Below are 19,010 nucleotides of genomic sequence, written 5' to 3'. Positions count from 1 at the left end.
GCTGCTACCTTTTACATATTGACATTTCGGATCATTTTATAAATTGTTAATTAAAAATATTAACAAAAAAGCCGTGTTTTTTTAAGCATAAAAGAATTAATTTACTTCCTTTTCTTGTGCGGTCTGCTTTGCTCCTAACTAAATTTAAATAAGTAACTTTTAGAATAAGCAGAGAACGTATATTATAGAGAAGTTCCAACTACGGTCTAGGGTGTGAATTGTCAAAACCTAACAAAATGCAATGAGCTTGTCTCACCACAGCTAGCTCGGAAGGAGAAATTTTAACAGTGACGTTCTCTTAAAGAAGCATGTTATTATGCACCACTGCAAACCTTTTTCGCCTTTCACAACCACGCTTTATGCATTTTTCGCGCGCATTTCATAGTTTCCCATCCAGGCGTATACTCGCGTGCACTGAACGCATGCCATGCGAATGTCGCACAACAAAAAACAGCTGACTTTATCAGTCATCATGCAGTGAATAAGAAAAAACAGAGACGCGTAAAAGTAAATTTTTCTAATTGCATTCTTTGTGTGTTGTTTTTAGTGAAAACAAAAAAAAGTTTAATACTATTAGTTAAAAACTCAAAGTCAGCATATTTGTGTGTTAAGAAACGTAAAAACTTTATTTGCGCATAAGCGTTACACGCTATGGAGCAGGTTGCACATGTAGAAGCATGCCGCCTGTGCGCGAATTTTTTCGTGACCGGTGCTGAGGTCGAATTTGTGCATCTTTTCCAACCACTGGACGGACTTGAGGAGCAGCTGCAGTTTGCGCGCACCGAATTGGGCAATTGGCACGTACAGGTGAGTACGCTTTGTTAAAGTCATTATTGAATTTGCGCACATTTCACAATATGCTGCAATATTGACAAATGTTTATTATTTTCGTTGTTGTTGTTGTTGTCATAATATGTAGATTTCGGACAGTGATGGCTTGCCGCAGCGTATTTGTGCCAATTGTTTTACACAATTTTGCAATATATATGCGTTTCGTCAGCAATGTGCATTGGCACAACAAAAATTGTTGCAATCATTTGTGGGCGTTGGTCTGAACGCAGACAATGCAACTACAGGCGAGCCTAAGCAACAACAGACAAGCACAAACGCTGATTTGACCAGCGACAGTGAGCTGCTAAATGGGCTGAAAATCGATGCACCAGTGACCAGCGCCGAATTAATGGCTAGTTTAGATTGCTTACAAACGCCCACCACCAGTGCTGATGTGATCGCCAGCTTAGATGGCATGCAGCTGCCCGCTAGTGTGGCGGAGACGCTCTCCATGCTCACACAGGAGCTGACTACAATGCAAAATGGTACACTGCTGGATAATAGCGCCAATTCCATAACCACGCACGCTAATATGGACACGAAGACGGCACAAACGAATGTTTTGCAGTTTAACGCGACTACAACAACACAAAACATATACTATACACAACAGACGCCAATCACCACAGTCAGCGCAGACACAAACACGCCAGCGACTTTAGTGACGGCCAGCGCCAGCACGCCAAAGCATGCTACAAAATGCAGCAAAGTCAGTGATATTGATTTGGAGGATATGCTACAGGGTAGCATTATACAGAAGAGCAACAATACGTCCGCAGATTTGAAGGCTGCAGCGCAAACTAACCGCACAGTGGCACAGCAGCCTTACGCCAGCTACGATGAGCTGTTGGAAGATGGTGGGTACCCAGCAAATGTTTTTTTTCCCCCGAACAGTGTATATAAAGTTTGTTACGAAGTTTGTAATAACCCGAAGGAAACGTCTTAAACCATGTCCATCTGTCTGTACATACACAATACTAGTATGTACATACACAAACCTCAGTTTTTGAGATATCGATCTGAAATTTTGCACACGTCCTTTTCTTTCCCAAATATTGCTCATTTGTCGCAAACGCCGATGTAGGACCATTGTAGCATATACATATGCCATACAAACTGACCGATCAAAATCAAATTCTTATATGGAGAAGTTTTTTATTTGACAAGGTTTTTATTCACGGAGGTTGGCATAGGTTATTGTCCAAGGCAATGCTACAATTTTCAAACATATTGTTCAGACCGGACAACTATATAGAATTTAGCTGCCATGCCAACTGATTGATTAAAATCAAGTATTTGTATTGAAAACTATTCAACAGATCGGACTACTATAGCATGTTGTTGTCGTAGCGGCAGAATTTTGTTGATAGTCCTTGGCCGGAAAAAATTCCGGTCCGATCAGGTTACGTAGACCCGACTGGGAACGGACTCCTATATCATATTTTTATACCCTTTAATGCTACAAGAAATGCATATTTGTAGGATATTATGGCTTTGGTGAAACCGAAGTGAACGTTTTTTCTTGTTTTTACTACAATTAATTTCTAAAACATACTCTCGCATAGATATGGACCTTATCTCATGCTCCGATCCCGAGGACACACACGAAATGGACGAGCTCGAGGCCGATATGGACCCCACAACACAAACACGCATCTCACGCAATCCCTACGCCTGTCAATACTGCTACTGCCCGAATTCCGGCTCCATTGATCACCTGGTCTTCGATAGCGCCGATGCGCTTTCGCAGCATTTCTTTGACGTGCACGATCCCAATTTGCCCTACACATGTCCGTATTGCCCGCAAAAGTATAGCTCCGTCAAGCAACGCGACTATCATGTGCGGCTCATACACCCGACCGCTGCCAAATCCGAACACTGCAATTACTGCAAAAAGACGCTACGCTCGCCAAAGGAATTGCATGAGTTCAACTGTCAATATGTAAGCAATTGGCAATGCGATACGTGCGATGAACGCTTTCTGCAAGTGCCATTGGGGCGTTTTCGCACACATCAGCGTCATCACGCCGCCAGCAAATTTAAATGTCGCGATTGTGCGCGTGTGTTTGTACGACGCGCCAATTTAGAAGCGCATGAACGCATGCACCGGCCGTCAGCCCAGCACACCATACAGTGCGATCAGTGTAAAGAAGGTGAGTGCATGCAAATTACTAAATTACACACAGACATGCAAACAGATAGTTATTTATATATTCATTAATACGCAGTTTTCTCCAACGATTACGAGCTGCGCCGCCACAAGTATCAGGCGCATCATGGCGCTTTGCCAGTGCGTTGCGCCTACTGTCACAAGGGTTTCGTCAGCATGGCCTTTCTCAGTCGGCACACGCAACACTTCCACCCGGATAAGTTGAACCATACCAATTTCGCGTCCGCCACCTGCAGTAATTGCGGCTGCGCCTTCAGCTCGATACACAAATTACGCTTGCATTTGCAGCGACCGCGTGACGAGAATGGTCGCTGCATTGAGCTGGTGCGTGAAGTTGCACCGTATCAGGAGCGTGCACGCCAAATGCGTCGACCGCGTCTACACTCCTGCCATCACTGCAATAAGCGTTTCTCTACGCGTGCCACGCTCGAAAAACACATGAGCATGCACGAGGCCGTCACGTATGGCTGCAACGAATGCACGACCACCTTCGCAAATGCCAACGAGCTGAAGCAGCACGTCATGCAGTTGCATGTGAAGCCGCGCTACCTCAAATGTGAACACTGCGACAAGCGCTTTTGCTATATGCGCGAATTGCAACAACACCAGAAAGTGCATGTTGCCGCATTCGAGGACAAAACGCTGCACTGCCCCGTCTACAAGTGTGGCTTTGTGGCCTCGTGCGCGCAGGAGGCGCACGATCATGCCATACTCAAGCACAAGCTCGTCGCCTGCGAGTACTGCGATGGTCTATTTGCGCGCAATCGACTCTCAGGTAAGTGCATGCAATCAGTGGCATAAATTTAATGTTTATATAACTGTGTATCTCTCGTTTAACGTGCAGTTCATCTACGCGCCGTGCATGCCGTCGAAATTGCTGTGTCTGAATCGAATAACAACAACAACAATCAGTGTAGTTTAGGCAACACGTTGACGGCGCAAAACGAAGACTCTTTGGCCGTGGCAAGCATACTCAACAACACTAGTAACCTGGGCAATGATAACGACATTATGGTGTCATTCGAAGACAGCGCCAACAGTGGCGGCGAGAAGGTGCGCGTGGAGTTGGTGCAGCAGCATACGCCAAGTATTAGCAGTTTAGTGTTGCAAGAGCAGACGTCCAACACTTTTAAACCACTCATTCCAACGGCCGATGACATGGAGCAGAATTTCCTAATGAATAATTTGCTGGATCCGGATCATGAAATCATAGTCACATGATAGACTGCAGATGAACTATTTCTATATATATAGTTGCGACAGTTAATTTGAAAACAAAAAGAATTTTTGCAATTTTGTATTGGCTGCGACTTCAAAAACAAAAATCAGTGTGACCTAAAAGTGAATATCTCATAGAATTATAACATAAAATAGTTTCTTTTGACTATTCGATATTAAAAATTGTTTGAAAATATGTTTAGTTATCCAAAGAATTTATTTTAACTGTTGTTATTTACAGCTTAAAAAACAACTATTGAATTAAAAAAATTGATGAATTGCGCATAATGCATTTTAATAATGTAATTTTCGTAAGTCTAGTAATAGAATAAAAGCATGTTCAAAAAAACGCTTAAAAGAAAAATATTATTTACGAAAAAACTAAAAAAATATTCTACGAGAAAACTATTTCTAACGTTCTTTAACTACAAAGGCAGCACATTAAATTACAACTTCACATGAAAAGTAAGCGATTAAAAACAGTATTTCAATTAAAAATAAAACGCTTATTTAGTTAAAAAAAATTTAACTAAAGTATTGGCAATGTTTTTCAAGCAAGACACAATTTAAACGCAAAGAAAATGTGTTAAAATTAGTAAATAATTTGAATAAATAGCGCTACATACAAAAATATTATTAATTTTGAGGTTTTAAGCATAAAAAATGCATGTTCGAAAATTCGAACACAATTCGAAAATTTATATTTGCCGCTAAAATATTAAAATAGGCTGCTAGCAATTGTATAAACAAGTTTTTTGACATATATAATACATTTAAATGAATTTCGAATATGCGTAAAATAACTAAAAAGTAGAAAAAAAGTATGCATTTAATAATTGTATATGTACAAAAACAAATTACATAACTGCGAAATATTACCTATATATAGCGGGCTGCAGACATTACTTTATGGCAAAGAGTAAATGTTTTTGAAAAATTAAAACAGGTTTTTAAAATAAAAAAACCTATTAAAAACACTATTTTTTAGCAGCTAAAAATAAAAGTAGCTTAAAAATGAAAAATTTTTATTACTCATGTATGTGTTTGTTATTAATAAGAATTTAATTTGAAATATTCGTAATCAAAACCATGATAAAAATTACATATTTTTTTTATTTAATTTTTAATTTATTTGCAACGAAACAAATTTGCGCAAAAATAAAATGTTACCAGTTTTATTTAAGCAAATAAATATTATGTTATTTTTTATAAAAATATGCTAACAATTTGGTCATGATTTTATTTTCAAAAATATTAACGTATTTAGTTATGAAGGCTTAAATTATGCTACCAATTTGGCAATATTATAAAGTTCAGATATATTTATGTGTTTAGTTATGAAGGCTGTTAGCAAGTAATTTAAGTTTTTTTATATGAATATTGTAAACATAGTGAGTTTTATTAGTAAACATGTTCAACTATTTTAATTTTTAAGCTATTTTCGTAAAAAATTACATTTTTTAATTACTTAAGTATTGGTTTAGAGCGAAAACTCTTTTACAAATCAAGAAAAGGCAAATACTCAATAAGTGGAACTTTTTGACAAGATATTTTTATTTCGAACTTTCTAACATAGCTGTAAAATTTAACTGTATTGTATAGTTGGCTTTAAAATAGACCTACAAACTTAAACTAACGCTCTTTTAAGCATTCGAAATTAACTTCGAAAATTCGAACTTGAACATTTTGCGTTTACTTTAGTTTTTCGTGCAAAAGCGCAGTTTTTCGTAACCCATTTTAGTGAAAATGTGTCAAAAGTTATTATAAAATTGTATAAACACGTGAAGTTTTGTAGTTTATATGCCTTTTTCATTGCTATGCTTCAATAACGAGTTTGGTTTTTCTTATAAAACATCATATATATGTGTGTGTATGCATCGTATATTATAATAAATATATAAACTAAGCTCGCACCTGCTATGTAGTGTATATTATTATTATTTTTTTTTATTGCATCAACACCATTATGTAAATTTAAGATATTTTACAAAATATGTATAATTTTTACTTTTGTAGTTTTTATTAGCTTTTTGCATTCCATGGCTTAAACATGGCCCTTAATTGTAAGTTGATGCATTGAAATTATATTAAAAATTAGTAGAAAGTCGAAATTATAAACATTTATGTATGTATACATATGAAGTAGTTGTAGTTGTAGCGATTCTCATCTATAGACATACAAAAATTGGCCCATAAACATATACACTCATGCATAACCACGCCTAACTGTACTCATATTTAAAGTTAAAAAAAAAAGCCTGAAGCTAAAATTTACAAATATTCGTACTGATATCTAAACTGTAATACAATATTTTATACACAACCAGAAATGTCTCGATAAATAAATAAATATTTGAAAGTATGCAAATAAATTGAAAATGTTTAAGAATCGAAAATACGTAAAGAAGCTAACAAATGAGGGGTGTTCGCAAACTGTATGAAATATGTTCGAAATTTCGAAAATCAGTGCTGAAAACTAAAAGGCAACGAGAAAATAAGACATTTTAGACGAACTTCGGAAAAAAATTTTGCTAAATTTCCTGCGCATACAAATGTGCAATTTAGTAACAAAATCTGAAAAAAATGTTATATTCAGCATTTTTGAAATTCAAATAGAAAAATGGAGTTATGTTCTTTTATATGTGTAATTCTTCAACAAAAGCAAATTTGTTGTTTAAACGAATAAATTCAATTATTTTGAAATTACAAAATATATAAAAATGAAGTTATGTCTTTTTTATCGTGTAATACGTTAGCAAAATCCAATTGATTGTTAAAAAATAAGCAACTCAATTCGAAATTTAGTAAGAATATGAAAATATTTAGTTATGTCCTTTTTAATGTAAAATGCCTTTACTGAAGCAAATTTTTTGTTAAAAAAGTCAAAATCAAGAATTTTAAAATTTCAAAATATGTAAATATGGAGTTCTTTTTAAAGGTAAATTCTTTAACAGCGGCGATTTTTTTTATTAAAATAAAAGTTCAAAATATTTGAAATTTCAAATTCGAAAATTCAAAAATATGAATTGATGTCCCTTTTAATGACAAATTCGTTAAAAAAAAAAATTTTTTTTTGTTAAAAAACTCAAAAGCTTTTTTTTATTTCAAAATATAAAAATATGGAGCTATGTACTTTTTAATGTGAATATCTTTCACAAAACTAAATTTTTTTAATAAAATAAAAATTTAACATGTTTGAATTTCAAAATATTAAAATATTATATGATATTATCCCCTTTTAAAGTGAAATGTAAAATATATAAAAATATGGAGATATGCCTTCTTTAAAGTAAAATTCTTTCAAAAGCTGTAGATAAGCTTAAAATAAATTGCAATTTAACTTAACCACCCAAACAAAACATCTAAAACATGAAAAAAATAAAAAATACACCAACAACTGCAACATATTGACATTGTGCTTTAGAATCAACACTCTCAAACGGATCTGCATTTTAACAGATCAACAACAACAACAGCAATACCAACAATTGCAATACAAAATTAATTGTTAAACAATAAAAATATTCAAATATTTGTGTGTATGTGTAATTATATATTAAACATATGTATGTAGCAATGTGATCTGCTCGGCATCTTGGCAGCGACTGGCGTGCCGGTTAATACTTAATAAATATAGCGCTTGGGTCCAAAGTGCGAATACACAGCGAAACGAGTCACATACGCCAGCGGCAAGCAAAACAAATTCCATAAAAAATAATAATAATAAAGGGTAAGGCAACAACAAAAAATAGTATAATTAGAATTGTTGAGTAAACAGTAGCAAGACAGTAAATAATATACAGTGAATATCGTATTAAGAGACAGTGTGTCAAGCTATTAGGAACCACTTATAACTTAGTAGGGGTGTGACTGAGCGGCAATAAAAAAATATATATGTATGTGTATATATTTGTGTATGTACATATGTAAATGTTGTATATGCATTATAATAATTGATTTAAATGAAATGAGGAAATAGAATTGTGAACGCAATAAATTTAAAAATTTGTGTATAATATAATAAAAATGGCATCTATAAAAATTTCGAAATTAACTTAATATGAATAATAAAAAAAAATATAAATAAATATAAATTAAGTAATATATAAATAATGGTAGTCACATAATAAATATAAAATAATAAATTTAGTAAAAAATAAATGAAATATAAAAAATTAAAAACAAAATTGAAAAAAAAATTTTCTAATTAATTAAATAATTAGATTGTCATACAAAATATACATTTTAATAAAAAAAAAAATTTTAAACTTAATAAAAAAGTTTTGAAAAAACGCAAATATTTTAAAATTCAATAAAAAATTTAAAAATTGTGTTTAAGAAGAAATAAATTATGATACAATATAAAAATTTTAATTATAATATAAAAAAAAAATAAAATAAAATAGATAAAATATATATATATTAAATATAACAAAAATTAAAGAAAATATTTAAAAATGAAATAAAATATTAGAAAATTTTCAAAATAATTTTAAACAAGACATAAATGGTGACAAAATCTTAAATTTAATAAAAAAAAATGAAAAAACATATAAACAAACTTTTTTTAAAAGAAAAATATATAAATGAAATTATTTAAAATTAAAATAAAAAATTTTCTTTATAAAGACATAAGTAATGATTAAATATAAAAAATAATATTAAACAATAACAATACAATAAAAATTTTAATAAATATGTATAACTAAAAATATTTAAAAATTAAATAAAAAGTTTGGAAAATATTAAAAATAATGCTAAACAAGACATACATTTTTAAAACACTTAAGTATAATATACAATTTAAAAAAATAATATAAATATTAAAAAAAATAAATCAAAGAAATTTAAAAAAATATTATTTATAGAATTAAAAAACAATTAATGAAAATATTTGAAATTAAACCAAAAAAATTATATCATATAATATTATACAAGACATAAATTTTTTAATATAAATAAAATTTAAATATATAATTTAAATATTTTTATAATTAAAAAAAAGTGTTAACGAACATAAAAAATTAAACAAAAAAATTTTAAATTTCAAAATATGGTTAAACAAGACATGAATTTTTTAACATAAATAAAATTTAAATATATAATATAAATAATAATAAATTAAAAAATATAAAAAGTATTAAATCCAATAATAAAATAAATTTTATATTAAAAAAAAAACATATTAATGGAAATATTTAAAAACTAAATAAAAAAAATTATAAAAATTTCAAAATAATCTAAATAAAGACATAAATTATGATAAAATATAAAAAATATTAAATACAATAAAAAAAATCAAAATATAATTAAACAAGACATAATTTATGATAAAATATACAAATATTATATTAAACTTAATAAAAAAAAATTAAATAAATAAATATTAGAAAAATTTCTAAATCATCTTTATACAGTCATAAATTATAATAAAATATAAAAAATACTAAATACTAAATACGATAGAAAAATTGTATTTAAAAGTAATATATAATGTTATATAAGACATAAGTGTTATAAAATATAAAAAATATTAAATTAAATTAAAAAATATAAAAAATTAAAATGTTAATAAAATAAAACAAAAACAAGAAAAAACGTTAACTTCGGTTGCGCCGAAGCTATAATACCCTTCACAAAAACAAAGGCCCCTTACGAGAACTTGATTCCGAACGTTCAATTTGTATGGCAGCTATATGATATAGTGATCTGATCTGACCAATTTCTGTGGAGAATAATTTGTTGCCTTAAGTAATAACTCGTGCCTAATTTCGTGAAGATACCTCGTCAAATAAAAAATGTTCCATGCAAGCACTTTACTCCGATCGTTCAGTTAATATGGCAGCTATATGCTATAGTCATCCGATCCATACAATTTCTTCGGAGATTACATTAATGCTTTAAATAATAATACATGCCAAATTTCGTGAAGATACCTCGTCAAATGAAAGAGTTTTCCATACAAGCACTTCATTCCGATTGTTCAGTTTGTATGGCAGCTATGCTATAGTGGTCCGATATCGGCCGTTCCGACAAATGAGCAGCTTCTTGGGGAGAAAAAGAAGTGTTCAAAATTTCAGATCGATATCTCAAAAACTGAGGGACTAGTTCGCGTATATACAGACGGACAGACGGACGGACGGACAGACAGACGGATATGGCTAAATCAACTCAGCTCGTCACGGTGATAATTTATATATATACTTTATATGGTCTCCGACGTTTCCTTCTGGGTGTTACAAACTTCGTGGCAAAATTAATATACCCTAATAAGTTTATTTTTACAGTAAAAATTTGATAACAGATATATTAAAATTGCATTAGTTCCAAAAAATCATTTTTTTGTTGTCTTTTTTTCTAGGGCGTAAGGAGGGTTTAAAATGTCTCGCACCATAAGCCAGATTCAAAAAAATTATAAACAGCACTAATTTCAATAAATAAAAGTATTAATAAATAAATAGTAATGAAATGTAAAAATTATTGCATATGTATTATAAAAATGATATATAAAAATCTGAAACAATTGTTGATAAAATAGTAAAGTTAAATAAAAAAAACAACATAATATGAGATTTAAAATAAATAAACAAAAAAAATATATATAAATAAAAAAATTAATAAAATTATAAATAAATTTAATTAAATATTTATAACAAAAACAATCTTCGAATGTGTGCAGCCCTTTACTGTAAAATATTATTTTACAATAATAAAAAATATACCAAAAAACATTGAAAATTAAACACAGTTTAATTAAGTAAAAATTAAACCAAAATCGTTTCAAAATAATTAAAATATATGCACATCAAAATTAATTATGCATGTATTAAAAATATATAAACGCTAATCATTTATTAAGCATTTTGATTAATAAAGTTTATATTAAAAAAATTAAGAAAAAATTAAGTAGTAATTTAAATGATTTATTTAAATGAAACAAATTTGTGTGAAATAAATATTCCAAATAAATTAATTAAAGCAAGTTGAAATGAATTTTAAAACGATTTAATTTTTTTATGCAAATTAATTTAGAAATGTTAAAAAATTTCAAGATATTTTTAATAATTATTAAGCTTGAAAATTTATTTTCATTTATATTATATCTACACCTAACAATAAATTATAAACATTTATTAAATAAGTGAGTATATTGTTTTAAATAAAAATTACAATTTATTTAAAATTATTTGCCAAAAAAAACTTTTTTTTGCGAAAAACTATATATGTATTTACATTTATATATACATTATTATGCTACGTACATACTATTAGCATACTCATAATCATTAAATCTCAATCTTTCATATACAAAAACAATTTAAGCGAGGCATTAAAAACAAATTAAAAAGTATTTGGCGAGGCAATTAAAGTCAATTGACGCTTTTTAAATTTTTACGCAAATATTTTGTGATAAGAAACGGCCAGTGCAGTCAAATGAGCCAGAATATGAAAACATAAAAATAAAAAAATATATGAGCAGAAAATACGACGACAAATTATAAAAAAATTAAATTTGTAAAAAGTGTGTAGGTATGGTATGTACTTCTCTTTTTCTTTACAGCTATTTTTAGTGCTAAATATCAATTTCATAGATTATGATTTTTTAACAAAAACGACGAATGAACTTATTTATGAATTTATTTAAATACTGTGAAACAATATTTTTGCTATAATACAATATATGTTTAAAATTAGAGGGTGTATCAATAGGAATGGTTGAATTTTATTATATAAAAAATTTAAATATTTTATTTATAAGTGTTGCGTTGAAAATTTGTTTTCGGAAAAGTATCCACATTTTTTTTTTTTGGAATTTAAATATTTCCAAAAAAGTGTGTGTACATTTTTCATTTCTTATATAGTGAAAAATTTTGCAATATAAAAAATTTGTAATTTTTGATGTATAATTATAAAAATTTGTTGTTGTGGTTTTTTTTATAAAAAAAAATTTATGATTATTTCAAGTTTAATTTCGGCATTTTCAGTTCACAATAAATGTAAAATACTTATATATATTTTTTAAAATAATTTTGTAAACTTTCTATATTTTTTTAATATTTCTTTTTTTTTAAATAATGCTTCAAGAATTTTTTTTGCAAATTTTCGGCGCTTGTAATACACAATTGTGAAAATCTTTCAACTTTAAAATGAAATTACTTTTAAATAAATAGATAGAGATAGATCTCTAGTTAATATGGAACACCCTGTGTGGTATGTGACTCGAAACTCCTTATTTTAAAATAAATTTTATTTTTTAAAACAATAATTCAAAACTTCTTATTTGAAAATATGCGAAATTATCGCTTTAATTTAATTATTCTAAATACAGATCTCAACGTGGTTATGACAAATTTAAACATTAAAAGGTAAGAAATCGTTGTCTAAACCCTAAAAACGTTTTGGTAGTAGATAAACATACATATGCGTATGCACGTTTAAAATCTTAAAGCCAAAAATGTAAAAAAAAAATAAAAATTTGTTTTGATAAATGAAAAAGAAATTGAAAAAATAAAAAAACTTTTGTAAAATTGGAAAAAAAATTTTGTAAAATAAAATAAAAATTTTTTTTTTAAATAAAAAAAAACCTAAAATCAATATTAACATTCTTTTAATGTCGAAATTAAGCTGAATGTCAAAATATATAAATATTTAAAAATAATTTAGAATAAATAGCATAAGTATACTTATTGCCGAAATACAAAATGAAAAACATATAATATTTACCAATCGCTCCAATGCAAGCTATAATTTTGTAGTAAGTGTGTGTGTAAAAAATATAAAATAATATTGCAAGAAATAAATGTAGCCTAAATCGCGCCTATAAAAAATATATCAAATATAACTAAATTAATAAATAAAAATATTTTATAGTTTTATAAAAAAATTATATATTGTATTAAATAATTAAATTAGTAAATAACATTATCAAATTAAAAAAATAAATAAATATATGAAAATAATAATAAGTTATATTAAAATTAAGTTTTTATTTAAAAATCAAAAACATAAAAATAATATATAAAAATATAAAAAAAATTAATAAACAAAAAAAATTATTACTTAAATATTTAAAAATTAAAATTAATTTAAAATATATGGGAGTAAAAAAATATATAAGTATAAAATTTAAACTAGATCAGCAAAACAAAATTTAAAAAAATTAAAAAAATTTGAAAAATTAGTTATTAAAAAATAAAAAAAAGTTATATATAAATGAATTGAATTTTAATTTAAAAAAGTTCAAAATTCAAAATAAAAACATAAAAATAATTTAAAAATTATAAAAAAATTGATAAACACAAAAACAATAAATATTAAAAAAGTAAGATTAAATATGAAATATATGTATGTAAAGAAATTTAGACACATAAATATAAAAATTATATAATTAAAAAAAAATTAAAACAATTTGAAAAAAATGAGAAAAAACAATTAAAAAAAAAGTATAGTTAAATAACAATGTAATTTAAAAAAATTCAAAATAAAAACTTAAAAATAATTCACAAAAATTAAAAGTAAAAAAGAAAAATAAATAAACGAAAAAATTATCAAATAAACATTCGAAAACTAAGAATAAATAATATACATTTATGTAAAAAAAATAAAAATACAAAAATTAAAATTAGATAATTAAAACATATAAAAACAAAAATACATGTATGTAAAACAACATAAAAATATAAAAAAAATTAGAAGTAGTTAGTTAAAATAAATTAATTCAATTATATTATAATTTACAAAACTAAAACACAAAAATAAAAATTTAAAAAAATTACAATAATAAGAAAATAATTAAAAACAATAAAAGGTATAGAAAATAGCAATAAATAACTACAATAAATTTAATTATAAAAAAATTAAATAATTATAATAAAATATAATTTTTTTATATAACTTAAAATAAAATATAAAATTTTTTACATGTGAACAATAATATTGAACAAATAAATATTTAAAAATTAAAATCATAATTAAAATAAAATAAAAACACAAAAAAAAAATTGCTTAAGAAAATTAATTTTATTTAAGTAAAAGTAAGAATAATTAGCAATAAAATGCCCGAAAAATTATTAGTATAAAATATTTATTATTATATATTTTAAATTTAAAATTTGTATATATGCTATTCATATATTGTATAAATATATACCATATACCATTAATAGCATCATTCCTCAAAAAAAATAATTATATATAAATATTAAAATTAAAATGTTTTTTGTAAAATATGAGTTTAAATTATCTCAGTTAAAAATGCATGTTCACAAACAATAAAAACAATATTCAAAATGAAATATTTAAAATATTATAATTATGTTTGTGCTTTATATAAACGCATAGACAGAATTCAGAGAAAAAATAAATTTTCATATATGCAAAAAAAAATTATTATTTTATTTTTTCTTATAAATTTTAACTATAGCCCTGAAAACCACGTGGATTTAAATTTGCAGGGTTTTTATAGAGACAAAAATTTGGCGGCCGCACGGTATGAAACACGAGAGGATGTCGATAGTGAGGCCGCAAAACCTATTGAAATTCACGTCAAGCGCTAGCATCTTGAAGGATGAATGCTTTTCAGGAACTGCGTAACGGAAAACTGGTCTATGCGACTAACCTAACCTAACCCATAGAGACAAAAAAGATTTTCCAAATAACTGCCACCTTAACAATATGACCAATTATTGGTCCCATAAATGTAGGGGCTGTTCCAAAGGTGGAAACTCGGCTAACCAGACTGCCAGCTGCTTCTTTTAACATATTTTTTAAGTTTTTCGTTTAACTTATTTGAAAATCACTGTAGTTCTCAACCAACTAATCAATTAACTCGATTTCAAAGCAAATGTTAGACTAAAGGCACTTAATTTATGATTTATTCAATAAATTAAATAATTCCATATTTATAGAACCCGGAAAATAGATGCATATAGTAAACAATTATTTAAATATAGGTAATAGCTGCAACTACTAATTATAGTGGAAAGCAAACGACGATAATTGAAGAAGTAAGCAATTAACAATATTATTATTTAAATTGCTATTAAAACTCAGTAAGTTATTGAAAGGGTGACACTTTAGCTGCAAATAAAGTGATGTATATAAGAAAATACTGCTATATAGTTCAGTTTTTGCTTCGAACCGGCAATTCACTGATATAATATTATATATTAACAGCACCTGCATAATATGCGTTAATCTCACTGGCTAATCTAACATATACTATTTTTGTTTTTATTGATAAGCAAAGCTAAGCAATATTGGTTTTAATAATATATAACATTAATTTACAATGTGGATTATCAAACAAAATAGTCGTATTTCAAATGCAAAATTAAACCCATACGGGCAGACATGGCCTCAATACAGTTATTTCGGGCATAAAGCTTAGAAAAGTGGGTAAATGTTATCGTTTTTGTTTTTTACTGGATGTAAGAATTATCGTTCGTAAAACCGCCTTATCAATCAACCGTGCGATTGTCTAATAAAGCGTTAGCTATAAATCCCTGTCAGCGGGCTACGTCATTGGGAAATCTATATCGAGAAAATAAATCAAGAACCATAATTGGTGCGGTAATAAGAACTCAATGAAAAATGGGTGTTATAAAAAATAAGATTTACAGCTTAATGCATTTAAATATGTGGAATGCAAAAGGAATACAATTTTTTTTGTTAGATTTCTTAGACCTTATGAGAGTTCCTTCAAGCGCTTGAACTTTCATTTGAGGGCAGATTTTACAAACATCCGACGTCCTACTAATTGACGTCTAACGAATAGCACAATTAGCACCCTTACCTCAAATGCGGATGGAGCTTTTCTTATGCTTTGCATTAACAAGTCTAAATATCCGACAGGACTTTACAGTAAACATGAATCTACGTAGAAAAGTAAACTTTCCACCAAATTAAGATTCCAAAATTATAAAATCTTGACAACGATTAGCGGGAGAGGAAATTTTGTATGCAGTTGTTTTAATAAAACACTTATTTCCTAGAATAAAATTATATGTTTTTATTGTGAATAACAGTTCACTTTTTAAAATAAGCACATATTACCACCAAATAATTTAAATATCACGATAAAATCTAAATAAAAGTGTTTTCAGTCCTTGTTTGAATATTGTGCCGGCACAAAAATATTTCGTCACCACAAAATAGGCACTTAGAGATATGCTTAATTGACCTAAAAGCTGCTTGAGCCTCGTCGAAGCTCAGAAGAAGAAAACCTCGCTTTCATCTTCTTCGCATTTACTCAAACTCCGTTCAAAGCTCTTCACACGTCTAAACCACTCGGGATCTGTAGCGTTCACTGCCTCAGGACGTTCGCCATTTTTATTCTTATACAAATACTCGGTGATACCTTGTCCCTTAATGCCGTTGACAGTGCAAGCCACAAATTGGTTGTAGATCTTCGCAACCCAGTCGGCACCCACATAACGCACCGACGACTGTTGCTCCTCAATCTGCACGAAATACTTTGCTTTTGCGGTCTGTACAATGAAATTCTTATGACGCGGCGGTGTGCCCTTCTCACCATAAGAATAAAGCTCAAAATTGCAACTGGTTATCGGTTCATAAACGCCCGCCAGTGTGCAGACGTAGCCAACTTTGAGGGATGAGAGAAAGAAGGAGGGCTGACTAAGATTGCCAATCATCAAGCTGGTGCCATCCGACAGGAAAAGTGCAACATAAACATAACGATTGATATTGGATAGACAGCGTTCGGTGCCGAAACTGTGATCGCGAAAACCGCTCAATTGCAGTGCGAAGCTGCGACCTGCCAACTGCACCTCACCCGTCAAACGACCGCTTTGCTCGTAGTGTATACGTTTCTCAACCATTTCGGGCACATGTTTAAGCAATTTGTAGAATGCGTCATTCCATGCCTCGCGCGCTACCGAATCCGCAATGACCGCAGAGCTCAGATCACGATTATAGTAGAAAAATGGCGCTTGCGTTGTGAACTGCAAGTTCATGTGCACAGGCAGACACTTGCCGGCAGCGGCCGCGGGACGTAGCTCGCCTTCATAGCGCACACGCCATTCACGCATTGACGCTTCGGGATACACATGGAAACCGCAACCTTTGAACTCATCATTCTCGCGTGTGCCATCCGTTGTGAAGTGCAGCATGTCCGGTAATTTTGGCGTGCAATACAAGCCCAACTCAGGTAGGTAGAGATAAATGCAAGCTTTCAACACGCCACGCCGGCGACGCTCCAAGGTCATGAACAACTTTTCACCGCGCTCATTGGCACCCATGAAGGAGACCACATCGTAACTCTGCGGATTATCGCTTAACGCTTGCGGACGGTCGATTTGCGCCAGAAATGCGGGTGAATTAAGCTCGTCCTTGGTGTGATAGACACGGTGACGTAGACGGCGCACCAACAGCAATGCAATCACATACTTCAGTTGATAGAAAAGGCCCTTCGCGGGGTAGATGCCAAAGATCAGTTGTGATTTCAAACGCAGCACAATAATGGTCAACGCGGCGAAGAGCAGTAAAGCGGCGATAAAACCAAATATACCAGCGACTAAATACATCACTTCGCTGCTAGCTGTTGCTATTCGCGTGTTTCTGAGTGCAATTTCGTGTTTCGTAATGTGCGTGTATGCGACTGCAGCTCTCACGTGCGCGTCAACTTGAATCGCAATATTAACAGTGTTCACTTTTAGTGCTTTCCGCAGAGCAAGCGTCTCGATCGACCTAATTCGAACGACTGGCGCTGGAGATCAGCGCGCACTCGCTAAAGTGGCGATAAACATCTAGCCGCAGGCAACAGCTGTGGAGCTAACGACAAGTTTTGTTTTTACTTTTCACATAGTTGATTTGCACCGCAACGCTGCCGCGCGTCGAAAGCTTAACGCACGACCACCAGCAGTTGCCGATTCAGCAGCTAACATATAATGCCATGTAGAACATTGTGTTTGTTCAGTAAACAACTACATTGTTTAATTTTTTTTTGTTTTTATTAATCTTATTTTTATAAATCTACAACACTTTCATTTGTCACTGTGATCGTAGTTGTTGCTCGTATTAAAGCTATTGTTTGCACTTTGTTGTCTACATTTTCCGCCGTTAAGTGATCGCCGATAGGCTTATCGAATTTGCATTCCTTGACTATAGCAAAAATGTTTGATTTTATTTATTAATTTACTACAGTATGAAGTGCTGAGATGAGATTAGATTCCGAATTGGGTAAATTTTGGTAGACTAGCAGAAGTATCATTTGTGATTAATGAACAGATAAGCACAATCTACTATTTGAACAAAAGGTGGACGAGATTTGAGTAGGTTTCCAAAACTAACAATATCGAAAAAGAAGTTTTCTTCGATTCTAACCAGATCCAGTAGTTTATGTAATCTAAAAGATCAGGTTGTGATAGTTTCGATAACTGTCTAACATCGTCTTCATTTGACGAGATATCTTCATCAAACTTGGCATGTATTATTGTCTAAGGCAATGGTGCAATCTCTGAAGAAATTATTCAGATCGAGTCACTATAGCATACAGTTGCCATACAAATTGACCGATCAAAATTCTTGTAAGAAATCTTTTGTATTTGTGAAGAGTAACCGAAGTTAAGATTTTTGCTTGTTTAAGTTTATTGTACGAAACGTCTCATTTTGTGACGGTCTCACTATATGAGAATGTGTCCGAAAGATACGTAATGACATAATTCCAGTCATTTTAGATGCGATAATATAATATTACTTCGATTGAGGCTCCAAGTCAACATATATGTAGATTATAACAAGCACCTCATACTGCTGTGACATATAGTTTTCA

The 19,010-nt window shown here is 29.9% G+C and overlaps 2 protein-coding genes across 2 annotated transcripts; one reads left to right on the top strand and one right to left on the bottom strand.

The window, feature by feature from the left end:
• Positions 1-193: 193 nt before the first annotated feature.
• LOC106622381 (zinc finger protein 420) lies at positions 194-6,598 on the top strand. Its single transcript, XM_014241535.3, has 5 exons — positions 194-807; positions 920-1,688; positions 2,397-2,984; positions 3,060-3,776; positions 3,846-6,598. Exons 1-5 carry the CDS (start codon positions 652-654, stop codon positions 4,220-4,222), a joined length of 2,607 nt encoding a protein of 868 aa, XP_014097010.3. The 5' UTR covers positions 194-651; the 3' UTR covers positions 4,223-6,598.
• A 9,603-nt stretch (positions 6,599-16,201) lies between these two features.
• LOC106622380 (uncharacterized) lies at positions 16,202-17,966 on the bottom strand. Its single transcript, XM_014241534.3, has one exon. The coding sequence runs from the start codon at positions 17,761-17,763 to the stop codon at positions 16,429-16,431; it is 1,335 nt and encodes a 444-aa protein (XP_014097009.3). The 5' UTR covers positions 17,764-17,966; the 3' UTR covers positions 16,202-16,428.
• Positions 17,967-19,010: the final 1,044 nt, after the last annotated feature.

Source organism: Bactrocera oleae, chromosome 5, assembly GCF_042242935.1.
Source record: "Bactrocera oleae isolate idBacOlea1 chromosome 5, idBacOlea1, whole genome shotgun sequence".
In the NCBI taxonomy this organism is placed as follows: Eukaryota; Metazoa; Arthropoda; class Insecta; order Diptera; family Tephritidae; genus Bactrocera; species Bactrocera oleae.
Note: the sequence above shows the minus strand (reverse complement) of the source record. Positions and strands in the feature narration are given on the sequence as shown.

Bases quoted from the DNA above. Each gene is read 5' to 3' on its own strand.
- LOC106622381 (XM_014241535.3), top strand. From the start codon at position 652: ATGGAGCAGGTTGCACATGTAGAAGCATGCCGCCTGTGCGCGAATTTT. The intron at 1,689-2,396 runs GTGGGTACCCAG...ACTCTCGCATAG, and splicing joins CGATGAGCTGTTGGAAGATG to ATATGGACCTTATCTCATGC. The intron at 3,777-3,845 runs GTAAGTGCATGC...TTTAACGTGCAG, and splicing joins TGCGCGCAATCGACTCTCAG to TTCATCTACGCGCCGTGCAT.
- LOC106622380 (XM_014241534.3), bottom strand. From the start codon at position 17,763: ATGTATTTAGTCGCTGGTATATTTGGTTTTATCGCCGCTTTACTGCTC.